We start from the raw sequence: 17,672 nt of genomic DNA on the forward strand, positions 1-17,672 counted from the left end.
CTTTCCCCGGGGCGGTGGGCGGGGCCGGCCTTACCTGCGGGGGCGGGGCTCCGGGCCGCCCCGCCCCTCGAAGGAGCCGCCTGCTGCCGGAGACCCGGGGCTCAGCTGCGAGCGAGCGGCTGGGCGTGCGTGGCGGGCGGGACGCGGGTGGAGGCAGCGCGGTGAAGCCGGACCTCGAGCCGTCTGCAGTCAGGTGGGCGACGGGAGTGCGGAATGGGAGTCCCGGGAGCCCCCAGGATGGAGGCGGGGGCGGAAGGTGTGAGCTGGGCCCGGCGCACCCCTGGGCCCGCTGGTCTGGCGACGGGGATGGGCCTTGCGGCTCCTGGACACTCACTGCGCCGCCGCCCTGGGACTCCCCAGGGTCTGGAGGCCCAGCTAAGGCCGTGCCCCCTGCCCCGGGCGCAGGTAAACAGGAGCGAGGGCGGGGCGGGGCCTGGGGGGGGAGGCCTTGTGACGGCTTGGGCTTGGGCGGGCTGGTGGTGAAGCTGGGTGCGCCGGGCTGGACCGCCGGCCACGGGTAAGTTGTGTGGTTTGGGGGCACTGGCCACGATGGGGCTCTCCTGCCTCCGAATGTGTGCTTGCGCTTGAGAGATGGCGTCTGAAACTCAGGTGTATGAGATGATGTCAGGGTGTGGGTACAGGAGATGGCCTGTGAGGGCAGAGGGACTGCGCGAATGCTCTGAAGCTTAGCGATGTGAAAATGCGGGCGACCTCTGTGTTCTGTAACGCTGTGTGTGTGTGTGTGGCAGGGAGTTGAACTGTTTATAGGATTAGGTGTGTGACCAAGAGGTTGTGTGGTTGTGGTTGTCTCTCTGCCCGTCGGATGGGGCGGTAGCCAGGAGGTGGGGCCCTGTGGGGCACAGGCTGGATGTGTGGGGTGTGATGTGTCCATGATGGTCGTTGTCAGCTGTGTGATTGTGTGCACCTGGCCGAGCCCGGGAAGGGGCCTTTGAGCGCAGGAGCTGGTGTAGACCGTGGGAGCTGGTGTAGACCCAGAGAACAGCCCAAGTGATGAGGTCGAGCCGTGCATGTCACTGTGACTGTTACTGGGCGGGGAGCAGCTGTCTGAGATTGTACATGTCCACAAACTTGTGTGAAAGATGGTTGTGGTTGGCTCAACGAACTCGTGTGGCTGTGAGGCTGACCATTTCTGTGGCTTGCATGTGAATTGCACGACTAAGTATGGTGTGGGTGTGAAATACGTACACACATGAATGTACTACATAGAGATTGGTAAATGCACAAACACGTGTATACATAGAGAACAACCGATGGCGATGGAGGGGCTGCGGTGTGGAAAACCTGCAGGATTACATGCCTTCCCTTACTCGAGGTCTAAGCGGGTGTGATCGTGTGCCGGTGCCAAAAGCGCTGCTTCTGGTGGGCGCTGCGGCTTGAGCAAAGTAAGCCTGGGAGGGGCTGTGTGCAGAGAGCATGGCACTACCTGTGCGTTTCCATGGCTGTCTGTACCATGGCACCCACTTGCAACAGTGTTAAGAGTCTGGGCTCAGGTCATTTGCACACCCAGGTGTGAAGCTCTCGGTGTATTTGTGTGTGCATCTGTGCAGGCATATGAATCCTTAGCCGGACCGGCCAGGGGTGGGGTTGGGGAGGTGATGGAGGAAGCAGGGAAGGTGGCAACGGGTCCACAGTGAATCCTGGCAGCGTGTTCTGCCGTGGGCAGCAGTGCCAGGAGTCAGGCCAGATGGGAGGGATTTGCTTGTGTTTTGCAGGTGAGGGAGGAGACAGAGGGTTAGCTTCTTCATGTGCTGGCTTCTGTTTCTGAAAGGAAGGTACACCTGTGCATTGGGTTGTGTTTCTCGGAGGGGGCTGTACGTGTGTTCTCTCTCAAAAAAGAAGGTACGTGTGTGTGTGCCTGTGTGAGTGTGTTGCATTTGGTTGTATTTTGAAGGGAAAATATGGATGTGTGTTGAGTGGTATTTTTAAGAGAAAGTGTGTGTACAGGGTGTGTGTGTCCTATTTCTGAGAGAATGAACACTAACTGCGTTGTATTTCTGAGAGGTGTTGCGGACGCATATTTCTGGGAGTGTGTGTGTGTGTGTGTAGTATGTTGTATTTGAACAAGGGGAGAGTGTGTGTTATATTTTAGGGGAGAATGTGTATCGCACTGTGTTTTGAAGAAGGGAGGGTAGGAGTTCCCTAGTAGCTCATCTGGTTAAGGATCAGTGTTGTCACTGCTGTGGCTCAGGTTCGATCCCTGTCCTGCATGTTGTGGGTTCAACCCCCCCCCCAAAAAAATATATATTTATGAAAGGAGAGTATGTATTGAGGTGTGTTTGAGAGGGGAGTGTGTGTGTGTGTGTGTGCGCACGCACGTGTGCCCTACAAGCACCATCACTGGCTGTGTCCTTGACCTTGTCACCCACGTACAACCCCATAAAATCTGACGTACGAGACCCCCCAGCTGTGACACGGCCAGTGTGACACCCACAGGCCACGCCTGCCCCACGTGTGTCCCAACACGCCTTGGGCCGGCTGGGCCTGTCTGCAGTGGAGGGTGGAGCCGGTTTCCTCCAGGTCTGTCAGCTCCTCGGGCCCTGGGAGCCGCCACGTGGGGCCCCCTCCCTGAGCTCCCCTCCTCTGCTTCCAGCACCCCAGCCCCTCAGCCCTCTCCTCCTGCGCCACCCCACCCCCAGTGGTCTGACTGGTTCCCAACAAAAACACCCTGAGAATGAGCTCACAGAGAGGCAGCCGCCTCCACACGTCCCGCCCCACACGCCCAGCAGGGGCAGGCACCTCCGGTCCCAGGCCACACGGCTGGGAGTCCCAGGCCAGGGTAGCCAGGGTCCCGGGGTTGGGGAGGGCTGGCCAGGTTAGCTGAGGGCTGGGGGGGGGGCATTTGCCCTCCTTTGGTGGATGATATGTAGTGAGGTTTGGGGGTTGCTCTCGGGCAGGGCTCTGGGCAGAGGGAGACGAGTTTCCAGTTGCGGGCTGGCCGGGCTGGGTACGGGACAGGGTGCTGGCTGGGGTGAGAGAGCACGGAGGCAGAGGTCTGGCTGGGATGGGCAGATGGGGTGACAGCTGGGAGGGGACCAGTGGCCCAGATAGCATGGAGGCTGAGAGACTGGCTTGCCAGGCCCTGGCGGTGATCCCCCAACCCTGTCACCCCTAGGAGCAGCCATGTCCGTACAGGTGGCTGCCCCTGGAGGCCTGGGGCTGGGCCCAGAGCGCCTGAGCCCCGAGGAGCTGGTGCGGCAGACACGGCAAGTTGTGCAGGGGCTGGAGGCCCTACGGGCAGAGCACCATGGCCTGGCCGGGCACCTGGCGGAGGCCCTGGCAGGACAGGGCCCCGTGGCTGGCTTGGAGCTGCTGGAAGAAAAGCAGCAGGTGGTGAGCCACGCACTGGAGGCCATCGAGCTGGGGCTGGGCGAGGCCCAGGTATGAGAGGCCAACTCTGGGGAACGTGACTCAGCGGGCGGGGGCTGGGTATGCAGGGGGGCAGCCAGGGTAGAGGGAGGCCGAGCCCAGGAGCGGAGGCTCTAGTCCCAAGTGGGATCCCTGGGCTGCTTTGTGTATGTGTGTGGGGGGGGTCCTTATGTGCCCCAGGGGAGCCCTGAACCACATGGGCCCTTTCCATTGAACTGTGGTCTTGGGGAGACTTTGGGGTCCCGTGGGAAGAACGCGAGGTGTCCCTGACCATAACCTGTGGGTCTGGGTGAGATCAGAAGGGTCCGGGGTGGGAGTGGGGCACGGCCCAGGGAGCCTCTAAGCATTGCCGGAGCCCCACCCAAGCCTCTCAGAATCTGGGGGATCCTGGAGACAGTGGGGGTGCTCTGGTTTGACTTGAGGCCCTGGGCTGGGTGGGAACCAGGCCTCTGACTCGCTGCCCCCACCCCCTGCAGGTGCTGCTGGCCCTGTCCGCACACATGGGCGCACTGGAGGCCGAGAAGCAGCGGCTGCGAGCACAGACCCGGCGGCTGGCCCAGGAGAACACATGGCTGCGGGAGGAGCTGGAGGAGACGCAGCGGCGGCTGCGGGCCAGTGAGGAGGCCGTGGCCCAGCTGGAGGAGGAGAAGAGCCACCTGGAGTTCCTGGGGCAGCTGCGGCAGTACGACCCGCCTGCAGAGAGCCAGGTGCTCGGGGGGCCGCCGTGCACTGGGCACCCCGCTCCTTAGAGGCCCGACAGCCCCCAGCCCTTCATGGAGCCTCCAGTGCCCTGGACCCTCTGCAGAGCCTCACAGCACCACCCCCCCCAATCCCCAGACCTGCTAGAACTTCTGTGAAAGCCGGCCAGCTGCCCCAAAAAGCCCGAGGATCATGCACAGGCCCTCAGCAGACCCCCGAGGCTCCTGACCACCCCCTCCCTCAAGCCCCGAGATTCAGGACCCAGTCTCGCGACAAAGTCTCCAGCCTCAAGACGCCCCACTTTCCTGTCCTCTCTGCAGCCGCCTGAGTCCCCGCCTCGCCGAGACAGCCTGGCCTCCCTGTTCCCCAGTGAGGAGGAGAAAGGTGGGTGTGGGGAGCTTTGCCCTGGGAGGGAACTCGGGTTTGCTGGACCCCAAGGTCTCTGCGGGGGGGTGGGGAAGGATGAGGTGCCGTGTCAGGCTAAAGCAGATGGCTGTGGCCACAGCCCCTCAAGCCAGGTGGCTCCCGTGTTTACATGCCACAGGCTGGGTAGACACCTGTGGTCCCAGGGGTGTCTGTGTCCCCTCACGTGGGGCTGGAGGAGTAGGCCTGCAGTGACTTGGCGCCCGCGGCACCCCCAGGTCCTGAGGCAGCGGGGGCCGCGGCGGCCCAGCAGGGTGGCTACGAGATCCCCGCCCGCCTTCGGACCCTGCACAACCTCGTGATCCAGTATGCAGGGCAAGGCCGCTATGAGGTGGCTGTGCCACTGTGCCGCCAGGCCTTAGAGGACCTGGAGCGGAGCTCGGGCCACTGCCACCCTGACGTGGCCACCATGCTCAACATCCTGGCGCTAGTGTACCGGTAAGGGCTGGCGCCGCTGCGGCTGGAGGGGGCAGGAAGGGCGGGGCCTGTTTGGTAGAAGAGGGGGAGCCCTGGTCTCCTGCCTTGCCAGCATGGGCACCTGGGATGGTGGCAGGGAAAGGGGTCAGGGATCTGGCAAGGCCAGAGATCCTGGCAAAGAGGAGTCAGCCTGGCCACCAGAGTGGAGAAGAGACTGAGGGGGCGGCAGGGACCCCAAGCTAGACTTGGGAGGTGTGGGAACACCCAGAAGGGACCCCCAAAGGGTGCCCCCCATGCTTGGATCAGCCCAGCCCATGGCCCTGCTACCCGGCCTGGCCTAACCTCCTCTACCCCTGGGCCGCCCCACAGGGACCAGAACAAGTACAAAGAGGCCACAGACCTGCTCCACGATGCCCTGCAGATCCGGGAGCAGACCCTGGGCCCCGAGCACCCGGCGGTGAGTGGGGGCCCCGGAGGAAGGGAGGGCTGTGCGCTGTGGGCTTCTGACCCCTGACCTGCCTACCCCACGCCCCCAGGTGGCCGCCACCCTCAACAACCTGGCCGTCCTCTACGGGAAGCGGGGGCGTTACCGGGAGGCGGAGCCCCTGTGCCAGCGCGCCCTGGAGATCCGTGAGAAGGTCCTGCTCCCTGGGAGCCCCTGTCCTGTGTAGCCCTTCCCATTTGATCCTGAAACACTCAATTCGGTGGCTCTGGCAGGAGGACCCTGGCTTGCTCCTGTGACCTCTGACCTTTTGGGCCCCTGCCACTTTGCACCCAGAGCCCTCAATCCCCTGACCCACCACCCTTGACCTACCATGACTTCCACTGGGCCTTGACTCCCGGCTCTGACCCCCTCCTCTTGCGACTCGCCTCACGGCCCCCCCTCCTGATCTTCCAACCCCAGGTGACCAGTGCAACCCCATCTTTGACATATAATCATGAGGTTTTGGACCCCCATGATCTCTGACCTGACTAATCCCATCTGATGGTGCAGCCCCTGTCTCCCACTCCAACCTCCTAGAACCTTCCACAGAGGTCCTGTGGTCACCGACTCGTGAACATGGTCCTCATTCCAGCCGCTGGCATCATGTGGCCCGTCAGCCCTGGATGACCCCAGTGACATGAGACCCCGTGACCCTTAGGTCCTGGGCGCCGACCACCCGGACGTGGCCAAGCAGCTCAACAACCTGGCCCTGCTCTGCCAGAACCAGGGCAAGTTCGAGGAGGTGGAGCGGCACTACGCCCGGGCCCTGAGCATTTACGAGGCCCTGGGGGGGCCCCAGGACCCCAACGTGGCCAAGACCAAGAACAACCTGGTGAGTGCGCACCCCCCCCCCCCGGGGCGGGGGGGACGGCCGGGGCCCGGCGTCCGCTCGAGGGTGGGATACCCGGCTCTGCCCGGCCCTGGAGGGGTCCCGTGAGACTCGGTTTCCGAGCTGGGCCCTGGCGGGCAAGGCTGCTCAGCCCAGAGGTCAGCGCCAGGCAATGAGGCAGCCGCGGAGACCAGCCAGGAACAGATGAGCGCATTTATTGAGCTAGACCCCTTCCTAGCACTTGCCCTATACTGCCCATCTCTTCAAGGGCCCCACGAGGTAGGTGCTCCTGCCGCCCCATTCTGCAGACGAGGACACGGAGGCAAAGCCAGGTGTGGCTTAAGGTCGAGGGGGAGCAGGCTCCTGCTCTGAGCCAGGGAGGCAGCTGCCCTGGGGGAAGCGGTGGGGTCGGGCGCCGAGCCCACTCTGCTGCAGGCTGAGGCCTGGAGTGTGGGGTGAGCCTAGGTGTCTCCCGGAGGGGGCGGGCTGGGAAGCTCCCAGATTTGAGCCAAGCTCACCCAGGCCCTCGCCTCCCCGCAGGCCTCAGCCTACCTGAAGCAGAACAAGTACCAGCAGGCGGAAGAGCTGTACAAAGAAATCCTCCGCAGGGAGGACCTGCCCGCGCCCCTCGGTGAGCCCCCAGCCCCGCCCTCCCCCAGGAGGCTGCACAGGGTCCCCACTACCATGTCCTCATCTGTTCCCTAGGAGCCCCAAAAACAGGCACAGCCGGGGGTGCAGAACAGCAGGTGAGGAGGGGCTTCGCTCGGCTCCCAGGGGATGGGGGGGGCGGACCGGCTGGATGGGAGGACTGACCGGCGCCCCCCTCCCAGAGCCTTCGGAGGAGCAGTTCCTTCTCCAAGCTCCGGGAGTCCATCCGGCGGGGAAGCGAGAAGCTGGTCTCCCGGCTCCGAGGGGAGGCGGCGGCAGGGGCAGCGGGGTGAGTGTGGGATCAAGTGGGGGAGAGCCTGGATAGATGCCCCCTCTGTAGCCCTCCTGTCCTGCTCAAGAACCTTCCACGGCTCCCGTCTCCCCCGCAACACATACAAGCGCCTCCTGGGGAGGGTCTGCCCCAGGACGGGAGCCCGACACGCCCGGACTCACGGGTGCCCCACCTCCTCCAGGATGAAGAGAGCCGTGTCCCTCAACGTGCTGAACGTGGATGGGCCAAGGGCTACCGGGCTCCCGGTGAGGGGGGTCCCTGGGGCAAGGAGGGAGTGGGGAACCACGAGGACGGGCCCAGAGGCAAGGGAAGGGGGGGATGGCACGGGAAGGGACCCCAGGACAGGGGCCTGGATGGGTTATCCAGGCAGAGGCGGGAGAGGTGGGGACAGGAGGATGAGTGACACAGCCAGTGGCGGCCAGGCTGCCAGGGAGTAGCCCTAGTGGCAGCTGGAGCAGAGCTGGGTCCGGGCCTCACTCACCCACCTACCCCCCATGCCTCTTTCCAGTTCTCCAGCCGGCACCTGAGTGAGGCTTCTCGGACCCTCAGCGCCAGCACCCAGGACCTTGGCCCTCAATAAAGGCGACAAGACCACGCGGCCGCAGCATCTCAGGAGGAATGGGAGAGGGTGGGGAGGGAAGGGGAGCCTCCCACTGTCCTTCCTCCTGCCATTAAAGGCTGTGGATATGGCAGCCAGAATGCACGCCTGACATTTCCTGCGGGGACCTTCCAGCACCTCCCCGGGGCCAGGTAAGACTGGGCATCACGCGCACACCTTGGCGGCCCCGCCCAGCTCGTGCTACAGCTGCTGCGCAATCTGCTCTATCCTCCGCAGCGTCTCCTCCGACTCGAGCTGCTCCAGGCTGAGCAGGGACAGGCCCAGCTGGTCCTCCTACAGGGGAGGGAGAAAGCGGGTCAGATAGCTGCCGCACATCCCGACCCAGGGTCCACGCCGCAGCCAGTAGTGAAGGGAGGTGGCCCGCCTGGGACCACGGGACAGGATGCTTGAATCTGGAAACATGTCCAGTGCAGAGCAGACCACCCCTGTCAACAGAGGACAGGCCAGCAGAGGGGCTACGTCCAAGGCGGAGCAGGACCGGCTTTCCAGAGGCCCCTTGGACACACGCTGACCTCTGCAGCCTCCAGGCCTGGCACATGGGCACACACAAACCTGTCAGGGGCGGGGGGTGTTGGGGCTCAAGGAGAAAGCAAGCCAGGGTAAGAGGAGCTCGGTAAGAGGAGCTCGGTCGCCCGGGGCTCACCCGGTGGAATGGCTGTGCCATCTGCCTCAGGAAGTACTTGGCGACCTGGACCCCCTCGTCGACGGTCAGGTTGAGGTTGGCGTCTGTGAGGTGCTCCTGGATCCAGCGGGGCAATTTCCCCCGCTTGTCTGCCCGGGCGAACCGCTTTGAGTGGGAGAGAGGCCAGGTGTCAGGACCGTGGGAGGGGCACCCGGGCACCCCCAGCCAGGCCTGACTCCTCACCTTGTCAGCGAAGACCATGAGGCCGTAGTCCGTCTTGCCTCTGATGGCCCGACCCACACACTGGGCTGCGTGGCGCATGGCGTCGAAGGTGAGAAAGTCATTCTCTCGAATCTGGAACTGGTCCCGCAGGTATTCCAGCCGCGCCTGCGGGTGCAGAGAGGGTAGCCGTCCCTTCCTCACGCCGCACAAGACCCCAGGGGAAGGCCCGACGGAAGCCCGCCTCCTCCCGCTGCTTACCTTGAGAATGCGGCTCTGGGTGTACACGTAGGGCACGCCGAACATGATGACGGCCCGCCCGTAGTGGTGCACTGGGGGGCGGGGGACGAGGGGGAGTCAGTGCGGCCCAGGGCTGGAGGGAGGGCAGGCCCCCGGGTGAGCCCAGGCCGTGGGCAGTGGGTGGTCCCCGGGGAAGCAGAAACGGCCGGAGCTCCAGGCAGGCCCTCGGGGAGGGGAAAGCCTGGTCCACTCACCAAAATCGATTCCCTCGGACACTTTGCCTCGGGCCACCGAGAGCAGGATGGCCCCACGGCCATTCTCGCAGGCCTGGAGGGGGGAGGCCAGGATGTGAGACGCGTCACCTCAGAGCTGTCTCCTCTGGCCCTTCTCCACCCTGGACTCTCAGCATCTCCCTGCCCTCCCCCGCAATAATACCCACCTCCTGGTACTTCTCTAGGGCGACACTGGTCTCAGCCCCATCTTGAGTCTCGATAAAGAGCAGCTTGTTCCTCTGGATGTTTTCAAGGATGCCCTAGGGAGGGACACCAGGGAGGTCAGGGTGCAGGTTGGCAGAAAGATTAAAGGACAGGGGTGTCCCAGTTAAACTCAGCTCTGCCACCAATTCCCATGCAACAGATCACTTGTCACCCCGGGTCTCGACTTGCCCATCAGAGACTGGGGCAGGGTGGTGGCACTGTCCAGCCACACTGCTTGTGATCCAGGTAGGGAACATCCCCGTCTTTTGGACATGGGGACAGCGGCTCAATGGCCAATTCGGATGTCCCCCCCAGCTCATGACTGGGGGAGAGGCTGATGTAGGCCAGGCAGAGCCCATCGGAGGCTGCCCTGAGACCTCCTATTTGACATGATAATAGATGTGTGGTCCTGATCAAGGGCAGATGCATGGATGGACCAGTGAGACAAAACAGAGGGTCACACCACTCAGTGGGGAGAGCTCTTTTCAGTCAACAAAAGCAACTCAATTTCCACATGAGAAGAAAATGAACCTTGACCCCCGTTCTGCATTGCGCACAACAATGCACCCAAGGTACCTGGCACAGCTTAAGTGTGAAAGCTAAAACGACAGCGCTTCTCCAAGGAAGCACAGGAGACCACCTCTGTGACCCCGGGCTAGGCAAAGTTTTCTTAAATAGGACACAAGTGGCACTCAGGACATGAGGCTCAGGTGGCTGACGGCCAGCTCTCCTGCTGTGTGCAAAGAGCCTGGTCCCAGGACAAGGCAAAGGGCTTGGTGGTGAGTGGATGAGGTTTCCCCCGCCCCCACCATCCGCAGTGCTCCCTTAGCCAAGTTCACTCTCTCACCGCAAATGAGCGCTTGCTCCAACTCACCGGAGAGCTGGGCCCCTTGCACACTCAAAACCGACAGGGTGCCCGCCCCACCTGGATCCTGTCGGGTGCCCAGCTGTGATGAGCCCCGTGACCACGTCCACAGGGACTCCCCAGAAGGGGCTCAGGCAGGCTTTTTACCCAAGTCTCTGTCCAGCCTTCATTATCCAGAACCTTCCTGTAAGGGCACAGCACCCAGCTAGAGCCACACCTGCCACCCAGTGTCTACCAGGAGGGATGCAGTCACAGGTAACCCCCAAAAGAGCAAAGAGGGAACGAGGCACACAGAAGGCGGGCTGTGATCACCTCCCCTGGAGGGCCCGCCTTTGCGGGAGGGGCCCAGCAAGGCTGCTCACATCTCAGTTCTTAACCTGGAGGTGGGGGCAGGGGACACGGGGTACAGACAGTCCATATGTGTTTTATATGCTCTCCTGTCACCTATGAGACATGTCACCACTTAAAACACAAGAGTGAAGCCAACCCACAGAGGAACAGAGCCAAGCGCTGAGAGGCCTTCCAGAAGTGGGGCGCTGAGCATACCTGCTCGTACCAGGCGGCCACAGTGCTCTCCATGTACTGGTAGCTGGTGAAGAAGGCCACGATGCCGTCGGGGACCACAGCGGACATCTCCAGCAGGAGGTTTCCGTAGTTCCGGATCACCGCTGGGAGGGGTCAGAGGTCAGAAGCGCTCCTGGCCGGGGTCCTCCTCCCTGCGCCCTCTCACAGCTTCCCTAATGCCTTGCCTTGAACTTGGGGTTCCTAGAGACCCCACATTGCATGCCTCTTGCCAGACTCGTGGGTGGACTGCACCCCCACTCCCTGAAGTTCGTTGTGACCAGGCAACCTGCCACGGCCAATGAACTGAGTGCAGAAAGGGCCAGGTGCACTCCAGGTGAGAACCTTCTCGGGCCAGTGCACAATTCACCATGGTCCCTACTGTCGTATCTTGCCATTGCAGTGATGTGTCTAATAATGGACGGTCCCAGAATGGGGTTGTGTGGGTCGGGCCGCCAGCAACCCATGATGGCATGGCCGTGAGGAACAAGAAATCTCTGCATCAAGCCACTGTGAGTGGGATGTTTGTTACTGCATCATGACCTAGCCCATCCTGACTGATACACCTCCCCTCTTGGGAACCATACAAACCACCCCCACCTCGGGCAGCGTACCAATATCTTCCCGGGTCTCAAACTTGGAGCTGATGGCCACCTGGTCGTTGCCACGGCCGATGATCTGGAGAGAGCAAGAGAGGTCACAATAAGCAAAGCAGCGCGACCACTGCAGCATGTGAGTGCCGGCTGCCTGCTGGCACTGTTCTACGTTTTTTAGAGACACAATGTCACTAAAGGAACCCTCAGCTACCCTGTTATCTGCACAGTGCGGACGAATGACCTCAGGCTCACAGAAAGGCGTGTCACCCGCCCAAGGTCACATGGCAAATAACCTGCAGAGACGGAACTGAACCCATGTCTGACCATGTGTCTCACCAGCATTACCCTCCAGGTAGCCCCGACCTCCAGCCAGTTGGCTCCAGGAAGCCACCTCTCACATCTTGGTCACTGGTGCCACCCCACCAGCAAGCACACAGAAGCATGACATGCTAGCTGGTCAGCACCAGGCCACGACCCCTGAAGGGCAATCCCAAAGCCAAAACACCTGGGAACGCCCAATCTTTCAGTTTGGCACAAATTCATATGGCAGCAAAACCTGCCCTGCCCAGAGACCTGATTTAAGTCCTTAGTTTGACTTGTCAAAATGTTTGCTGAGGAGTTCCTGTTGTGGCACAGTAGAAGTAAATTCGACTAGTGTCCATGAGGATGCGGGTTTGAACCCCAAGCTCACTCAGTGGGTGGGGATCCCGCGTTGCTGTGGCTGTGGTGTAGGTCAGCAGCTGTAGCTCTGATTCAACCCTTAGCCTGGCAACCTCCATACGCCGTGAGTGTGGCCCTAAAAAGACCAAAAAAAAATGCTGAAATATGATTTATTTTTTGTCTTTTTAGGGCCACACCCATGGCGTATGGAGATTCCCAGGCAAGGGGTCCAATCGGAGCTTTAGCCACCGGCCTACACTATAGCCACAGCAACGTGGGATCTGAGCCACATGTGCGACCTACACTGCAGCTCACAGCAACATAGGATCCTTAACCCACTGAGCAAGGCCAGGGATTGAACCTGTGTCCTCATGGATGTTAGTTGAATTCATTAACAGCTGAGCCACAACGGAAACTCCCTGAAATATGATTTTCACTGAGGGATTTGTCCAGACCCTAGTGGGAGTGTTACATACGCAGTCTGGAAAATTCTCAATTCTAAAACACATCCGGCCCAGGGATTCTGACACAGGACTGAGGGCCATGTTATGATGTTCATTTTACAGGGAAGGGGACTGAGGCGGAGTAGAGGGTCACTTATCAACGTCACAGCCAGGGCAAAGCCACATTAACCAAGTAGCAGGGCCTAGGCCATAAGAGCCTTTCACACCATTTCACTAACCCCCCTACCCAACCCCCTTAGGAGGGCAGGGAGGGGACATTCCCATTTCACAGATAAGAAAACTGAGGCTTGGGGAGTCACAGTCAAGCCCAGGTCTGGCTGAATCCAGAATCCGTGCCCTTAGCTGTCAAGCTCTCCTGCCCTCGCTCCCGTCTCCCTCCCTCATCTCCTCACCCTCCCCACGCACCATGGGGCAGAGGCAGACCCGGGCCAACGTCATGGTAAAGGTTGCCATGGTGACGGGGTGGAAGTCCAGGATCTTGGGGTAGATGTCTAGTGGGGACAGCGTCTGTAGCAGGGACAGCAGGAGGGATCTTAGCAGGACTGGGCAGGAACCAGGGTACCCCCACCCCAGGTGGAGGGCCAGGGACCTCACCCCAGATGTGATGATGACAGACTGGAAGCGCTCAAACACGGGTTTGATGGCCAGCGAGGCGTCCATGCAGCTGTGAGGAGCAGACAAGGGTGATGGGGGCCAGGCTGAGGGGCGGGGGCTGCTGTGGTCCATTCATACCCTCTCTGGGGTCACGTCTCACCTGAAGTGCAGGACGGGGTTGGCGATAGTTGGGGTCCTGTCATCAAAGGGCTCGATGATGATGGTGAAACCTACAGGGGGCACCAGTCATGACCATGCCCACTAGGCCACCCCTCTACCCCCCCACCCCCAATGTCTCCCTCCACCCCAGTCCCCCCTGCCCACCTTCCTCGGTGAATGGGACCAGCTACCAACAGCCCAAACCCAAAACCCACACACCTGAGTCCAAAATACACCCCAACCTGCCCACTTCTCCCCAAGGCCGACACCTGTGCAAACATGCCCAGGGGACCCTAGGCCGGGAGCACAAAGGCTCACCCTCACTCTACCCTCCCCGCCACTCGAGCCAAAGCCTCGAGCCTTCTCCCATCACCTCTCTAAGTATGACTTCATCAGGAGGCCGGCCAGCTCTACCTCCAAAGTCTGCCCTCTGACCCCTTCCCCCGGCCCCTGCCCAGTCCGGCCATCGTCCCCTTCTGCCTGGACCACTGCGCTGGCCTCTCCACTCCCAGCAGCCAGGGGGACCCTGGAAATCCTGAATCAGGTCACATTTCTCCCCTGCTCAGAAGCTCCCCACGGCCCCCCACACCCCTCCCAGGGTCCGGAACGGTCTGTGGGGTCCTTCCACACCAACCCCATTTCCTCCGTTCTCCTGGGCCTCCAGCCTAACTCTCAAATCACCAGGCTCATTCCACCCCGGGGTCTCTGCACTGGCCCCCCTCCCTGGAAAGCTTCCCAAGCTGGCTCCATGAGGTCATTTGCAACTCAGCTCCAATGTCAGCTTCTCAGAAAAGCCACCCCGGCCACTGCAGGCATTTGCTCCACCATGGAAACATGTTTGTTTCTCATGAAAACGACCACTTCCTGGAATTACTTCCTGACTTGTGTTTGCATCTCTGCTACCTGTCTTCTCGCTAGAATATAAGTTCTGGGAGTCAGGAATGAGGTCTTTCTGGATTCCTGCCACTTGGCCCCAGTGCCGGCCTGGCCCACTTGTTGAACAAATACATGAATGAATGAATCCACACACTTTCACTTAGTAAAAACTAAAACAACCCAAAATCAAGTCTTTTGCACCTAAGCCTATGCTGGAGACACAGCAGGACTGAAACAGCCCTGGTCCTGCCCTCTCAGGGCTCACAGTCCAGTGATGAGGACACTGACCTGTCCCGTAGAGTGACCACTCTGGGTGGGGAGGGCTGGGACAGGGCAGCCTAGAGGAGAGGGCCTGACCCAGCCTGGGGGCCAGAAGGGGCTTCCTGGGGGAGGAGGGGGCTTCTCTCCTGAGCCAGGAACTGACGGGTGAGGCGGCGGCAACGGGGGCAGAGGAAGAAGACGGGGAGGCTGTTCCAGGGAAGAGACCGCCAGGGGTGGGCAGATAGGGGGTGGGGAGGGAGGAGCGAGACAGCCCAAGGGAAGACGGGGTGGATGGAGGGATGGACGCAGCAGGCGGCTTCCAGGGGACTTGCCGCTGATCAGCCCTGGGATGGGGGGACGGCCGCCACCCCCCGCCAAGGCCCTGCCCAGACCGGCTGGCCGCAGGGCAGCGGGCAGGCCTGACCTAGTTTCCTGGACACAGGAGTAATCCCCGGGGATTAGGCTGAGCCCCTGGCCAGCTTAAAGCTGAGGAAGGTGAGGCAATGCTGAGTGACGAAGCCTCTGCGACGCCGCCCTGCTCTCCTCAAGCTGGCAACCTGAGCACCAGCCTCCCGGCCTCTTTACCTCCCAGGTCTCTCTCCAGCCCCGCCTCTTCTCTCCTCCCGCCCTGGCCCAGCTCTGCCAGAGGAATCATTCCAAAGCACCAAGTGACCCTGCCTCTCCCCTGCATGGCACTTGCCGTGGCTCCTCAGTGCCCTTGGGAGCAGACGGACCAGCTCCTTACCACGCCCCCCAGGGCCAGCTGACCCCAAAGAACTTCTCTGGCCTCATGTCACGCCACCGCCCGCCCCCACCTTTCTCCACTCTGCAGCCAGAGAGGAGCTTGGAAATCTGAGCACGAGGCTCGCTCACTCACGAACTGTCTGTAGCTCTCTATTGCCCTCAAAATAAAGCGCAAACTCCGGAGCCCAACCCTACAAGGTCCTGCTCGTCCAAGTCCCACGGGCAACCCTCTGGACCCCGGAGATCCCGATTCCAGCTGCCGGAGCCGACAGAGGCAGGAAGGGGCGCTTACCCTTGGCATAGGTGCTGACCAGGGTGGCAAAATTGGCGAGGAGCGTGAGAGGGGAGAAGTCGGCAAGGTCCGCGATCTCCAAGGTGTGCAGCAGGGAGCGCAGGCGCTCGGCGCAGAATCTGGAGGGGGCGTGGGGGGGTGGAGGATGGGGTGAGGGGCGACAGTGACCAGCTCGGGCACGTCCAGCAGCCCCCTCCCCCCCAGCAGAGCACGGGCCCAGGTGCCATCTCCCCAGCTGCCCGAAGTTCCATGAGGGCGGGGCCTGGGTCTGCTTCAGTCCCCTCTGTGTCCCCCACATCCCACAGGGCCACAGCCATACGAGGGCACATTCGGAGCGATAATCGCACAGCCCAGAGTCACAGGGTCATGTCATAGGGGGCCACATGCTCATGAGCAGGTTCTTGGTCAGAAGGGGCAACCCACAAGCACGCCCAGAATCCCACAGTCACCACACGAACCCCACACGGCCACATCACCATTTGCTCCCTCCCAGGTCCCCTCTCAGTGTCTCAGCCACGCTCGCCACCCTCAGCGACACAGCGTGAGAGTCCCACACATGCGGGGGACAATCTCACACACACTCCCGGAGCTTCGCACACACTGTATTCAGCAGCAGCCTGTACGCAACGCAGGACCATCCAGCTTGAGGCTCTCACCCTTCAGGGAGAGGCTGTGGAGCAGCAGCACGGCTTTGGCGCCAGGCACACAGTCAGGTTTAAAACCCGCTTCCTGAACCTCCTTTCCTTTCCTCCACGGTCGACCAGGTGCCCCTCTGTGTTCCCCGGGCCCCCAGGCCTCCCCCCATCCCAGCCCTGGCACGTCCCTCTCTCACTGGACTGTGAGCCCCACGAAGGCAGGGCCAGGGCTGTCTCAGTCCCCACCGTGTCCCAGCAGAGCAGGCACTCAGGGACCATGCAGGCAGCAAAGCTCCCCGCAGCCCTCACAAGTCTCCCACGGCGGGGAGAAAGGTGAGGCCCCATCGAGGGCTCCCCGCCCAGCCTCAGGCAGAGCAGCCAGGAGCTCCAGAGCCCAAGAGGCCTGGCTTCGAGTCACAGCTACCCCCGCAGTGCTGTGTGGCCCTGGGCACTGGCTTCCCCTCCCTGGGACACAGTGTCCCCATCTGCAGCACGAGGCGAGGACACTATTGAAATCCCACGGATACGAAACGTAGCTTAGCTCATCGTCAGCGCTCAAGACACTAAGTTCCTGGCGTGGCTGCTTTCTCACCTATCCAGCCACCTCTGGAACCTGGGAGTAAGGGGCTGACTCCCTGCCCGGGGCACAAAGGAGGAGACCAAGGTTCAGGGAAGACCACTGACTCAGGCAGAACAGCAAAGGAAAAGCCCAGGAAGCCCCACCCCCACTCCTGGGTCCATGCACCACCTCCCTGTAAGGGGGACACGGACCCTGCCCACCAGACCACTGAGGGGAGGCTCCTGCCCCTGGGCTTGGGGGACCGTGGGAGGCGACAGGGGTCTGGGGGGCAGGATCCACAGCATTTTCTGCCAGCTCCCACCCTGCTGGGCCCATCAGGAGCCCCCCTCCAGGGCTACTCCCTCCCCTCCCTGTGTGGCCTGGGGTGGGATGAATTTCCGCAAAGGCGCAGGGGCCTGGTCACCCCACCAGCTCCTCCATCCTGCACGGCCCCCGGGACCCCCGTGAACAGTCCACCAAACTCTCCTCTGCCTCTCATCTGCTGCCCGCCAGGCCCCTGCCAGCCCCAGAGCCCCCGACCTGCCCCCTCCGCCCCACGGGTGTGACGCGCGCTCCCCCAGGCTTCCATTAGTCCCCATACTGCCCCGGGCCCACCCCCACCCCCACCCCGCTGGGCCGGGCAGCCGCACCTGAGGGGCTTGCGCTGGATGCAGACGCGCTGGGCCAGGCCGCTGAGGAAGGCGGGCGGGCTCTCCTGCACCACATGCTGCACCCGCAGCCGCCACTTGACGTACTCCAGCAGCCGCCGCAGGAAGCCCAGGAAGTGCTCGGCCGTGCGGATGGAGCCTGGCACCGCCTCTGCGGGGACACGGGCTCAGCCGGGGTCGGTGGCGGGGAGGGGGGTTGCCAGGGGCCCAGAGGGGCGGGTGCGGGCGCAGAGGCGGGGGGCTCACCCTGCAACACCTCGTCGGGCAGCACGGGGTTGGCCAGGTGGGCGTCGGTCTCCCGGGCGGCGCTGGCCTCCCGCAGCCCCTCCACCAGGCGCCGGTACTCGTCCCGCAGACGCTGCTCGTCGGTCTCCTTGATCCTG

At 62.2% G+C, this 17,672-nt stretch overlaps 2 protein-coding genes across 12 annotated transcripts in view; one reads left to right on the forward strand and one right to left on the reverse strand.

Annotated features, from left to right (window-relative positions):
* The first annotated feature begins 79 nt into the window (after positions 1 to 79).
* Positions 80 to 7,878, forward strand: KLC3 (kinesin light chain 3). 8 transcript variants are annotated; one of them, XM_047789781.1, is made up of 13 exons: positions 82 to 193; positions 3,134 to 3,399; positions 3,864 to 4,094; positions 4,407 to 4,470; positions 4,728 to 4,947; positions 5,296 to 5,383; positions 5,463 to 5,564; positions 6,069 to 6,242; positions 6,780 to 6,870; positions 6,945 to 6,985; positions 7,070 to 7,176; positions 7,361 to 7,424; positions 7,688 to 7,878. In XM_047789781.1, the coding sequence occupies exons 2-13, from the start codon at positions 3,142 to 3,144 to the stop codon at positions 7,757 to 7,759; spliced, it is 1,512 nt and encodes a 503-aa protein (XP_047645737.1). In that variant the 5' UTR covers positions 82 to 193; positions 3,134 to 3,141; the 3' UTR covers positions 7,760 to 7,878. The 8 variants fall into 8 exon arrangements, with proteins under 8 accessions (XP_047645732.1, XP_047645737.1, XP_047645734.1 ...); XM_047789783.1 differs by lacking the exon at positions 82 to 193 and adding an exon at positions 2,811 to 2,833; XM_047789776.1 differs by having other exon boundaries at positions 80 to 193; positions 7,361 to 7,878.
* ERCC2 (ERCC excision repair 2, TFIIH core complex helicase subunit) overlaps positions 6,435 to 17,672 on the reverse strand; it is a 23,459-nt gene continuing 12,221 nt past the window's right edge. For 3 of the 4 annotated variants that reach the window (XM_047789771.1, XM_047789773.1, XM_047789772.1), the window contains 14 exons: positions 17,536 to 17,669; positions 17,272 to 17,440; positions 15,428 to 15,546; positions 13,256 to 13,325; positions 13,096 to 13,165; positions 12,907 to 13,008; positions 11,396 to 11,459; positions 10,767 to 10,888; positions 9,319 to 9,411; positions 9,134 to 9,206; positions 8,901 to 8,971; positions 8,664 to 8,807; positions 8,442 to 8,585; positions 6,435 to 8,071 (listed from right to left, as the gene is read on the reverse strand). In XM_047789771.1, coding sequence (XP_047645727.1) covers positions 7,979 to 8,071; positions 8,442 to 8,585; positions 8,664 to 8,807; positions 8,901 to 8,971; positions 9,134 to 9,206; positions 9,319 to 9,411; positions 10,767 to 10,888; positions 11,396 to 11,459; positions 12,907 to 13,008; positions 13,096 to 13,165; positions 13,256 to 13,325; positions 15,428 to 15,546; positions 17,272 to 17,440; positions 17,536 to 17,669 — 1,468 coding nt within the window. In that variant the 3' untranslated portion in view covers positions 6,435 to 7,978. The other variant, XM_047789775.1, reaches the window with a different exon arrangement.

This window comes from Phacochoerus africanus, chromosome 8 (genome assembly GCF_016906955.1).
Source record: "Phacochoerus africanus isolate WHEZ1 chromosome 8, ROS_Pafr_v1, whole genome shotgun sequence".
NCBI lineage: Eukaryota > Metazoa > Chordata > Mammalia > Artiodactyla > Suidae > Phacochoerus > Phacochoerus africanus.

Bases quoted from the DNA above. Each gene is read 5' to 3' on its own strand.
- KLC3 (XM_047789776.1), top strand. From the start codon at position 3,142: ATGTCCGTACAGGTGGCTGCCCCTGGAGGCCTGGGGCTGGGCCCAGAG. The intron at 4,471-4,727 runs GTGGGTGTGGGG...CGGCACCCCCAG, and splicing joins CCCCAGTGAGGAGGAGAAAG to GTCCTGAGGCAGCGGGGGCC. The intron at 6,871-6,944 runs GTGAGCCCCCAG...TCTGTTCCCTAG, and splicing joins GGACCTGCCCGCGCCCCTCG to GAGCCCCAAAAACAGGCACA.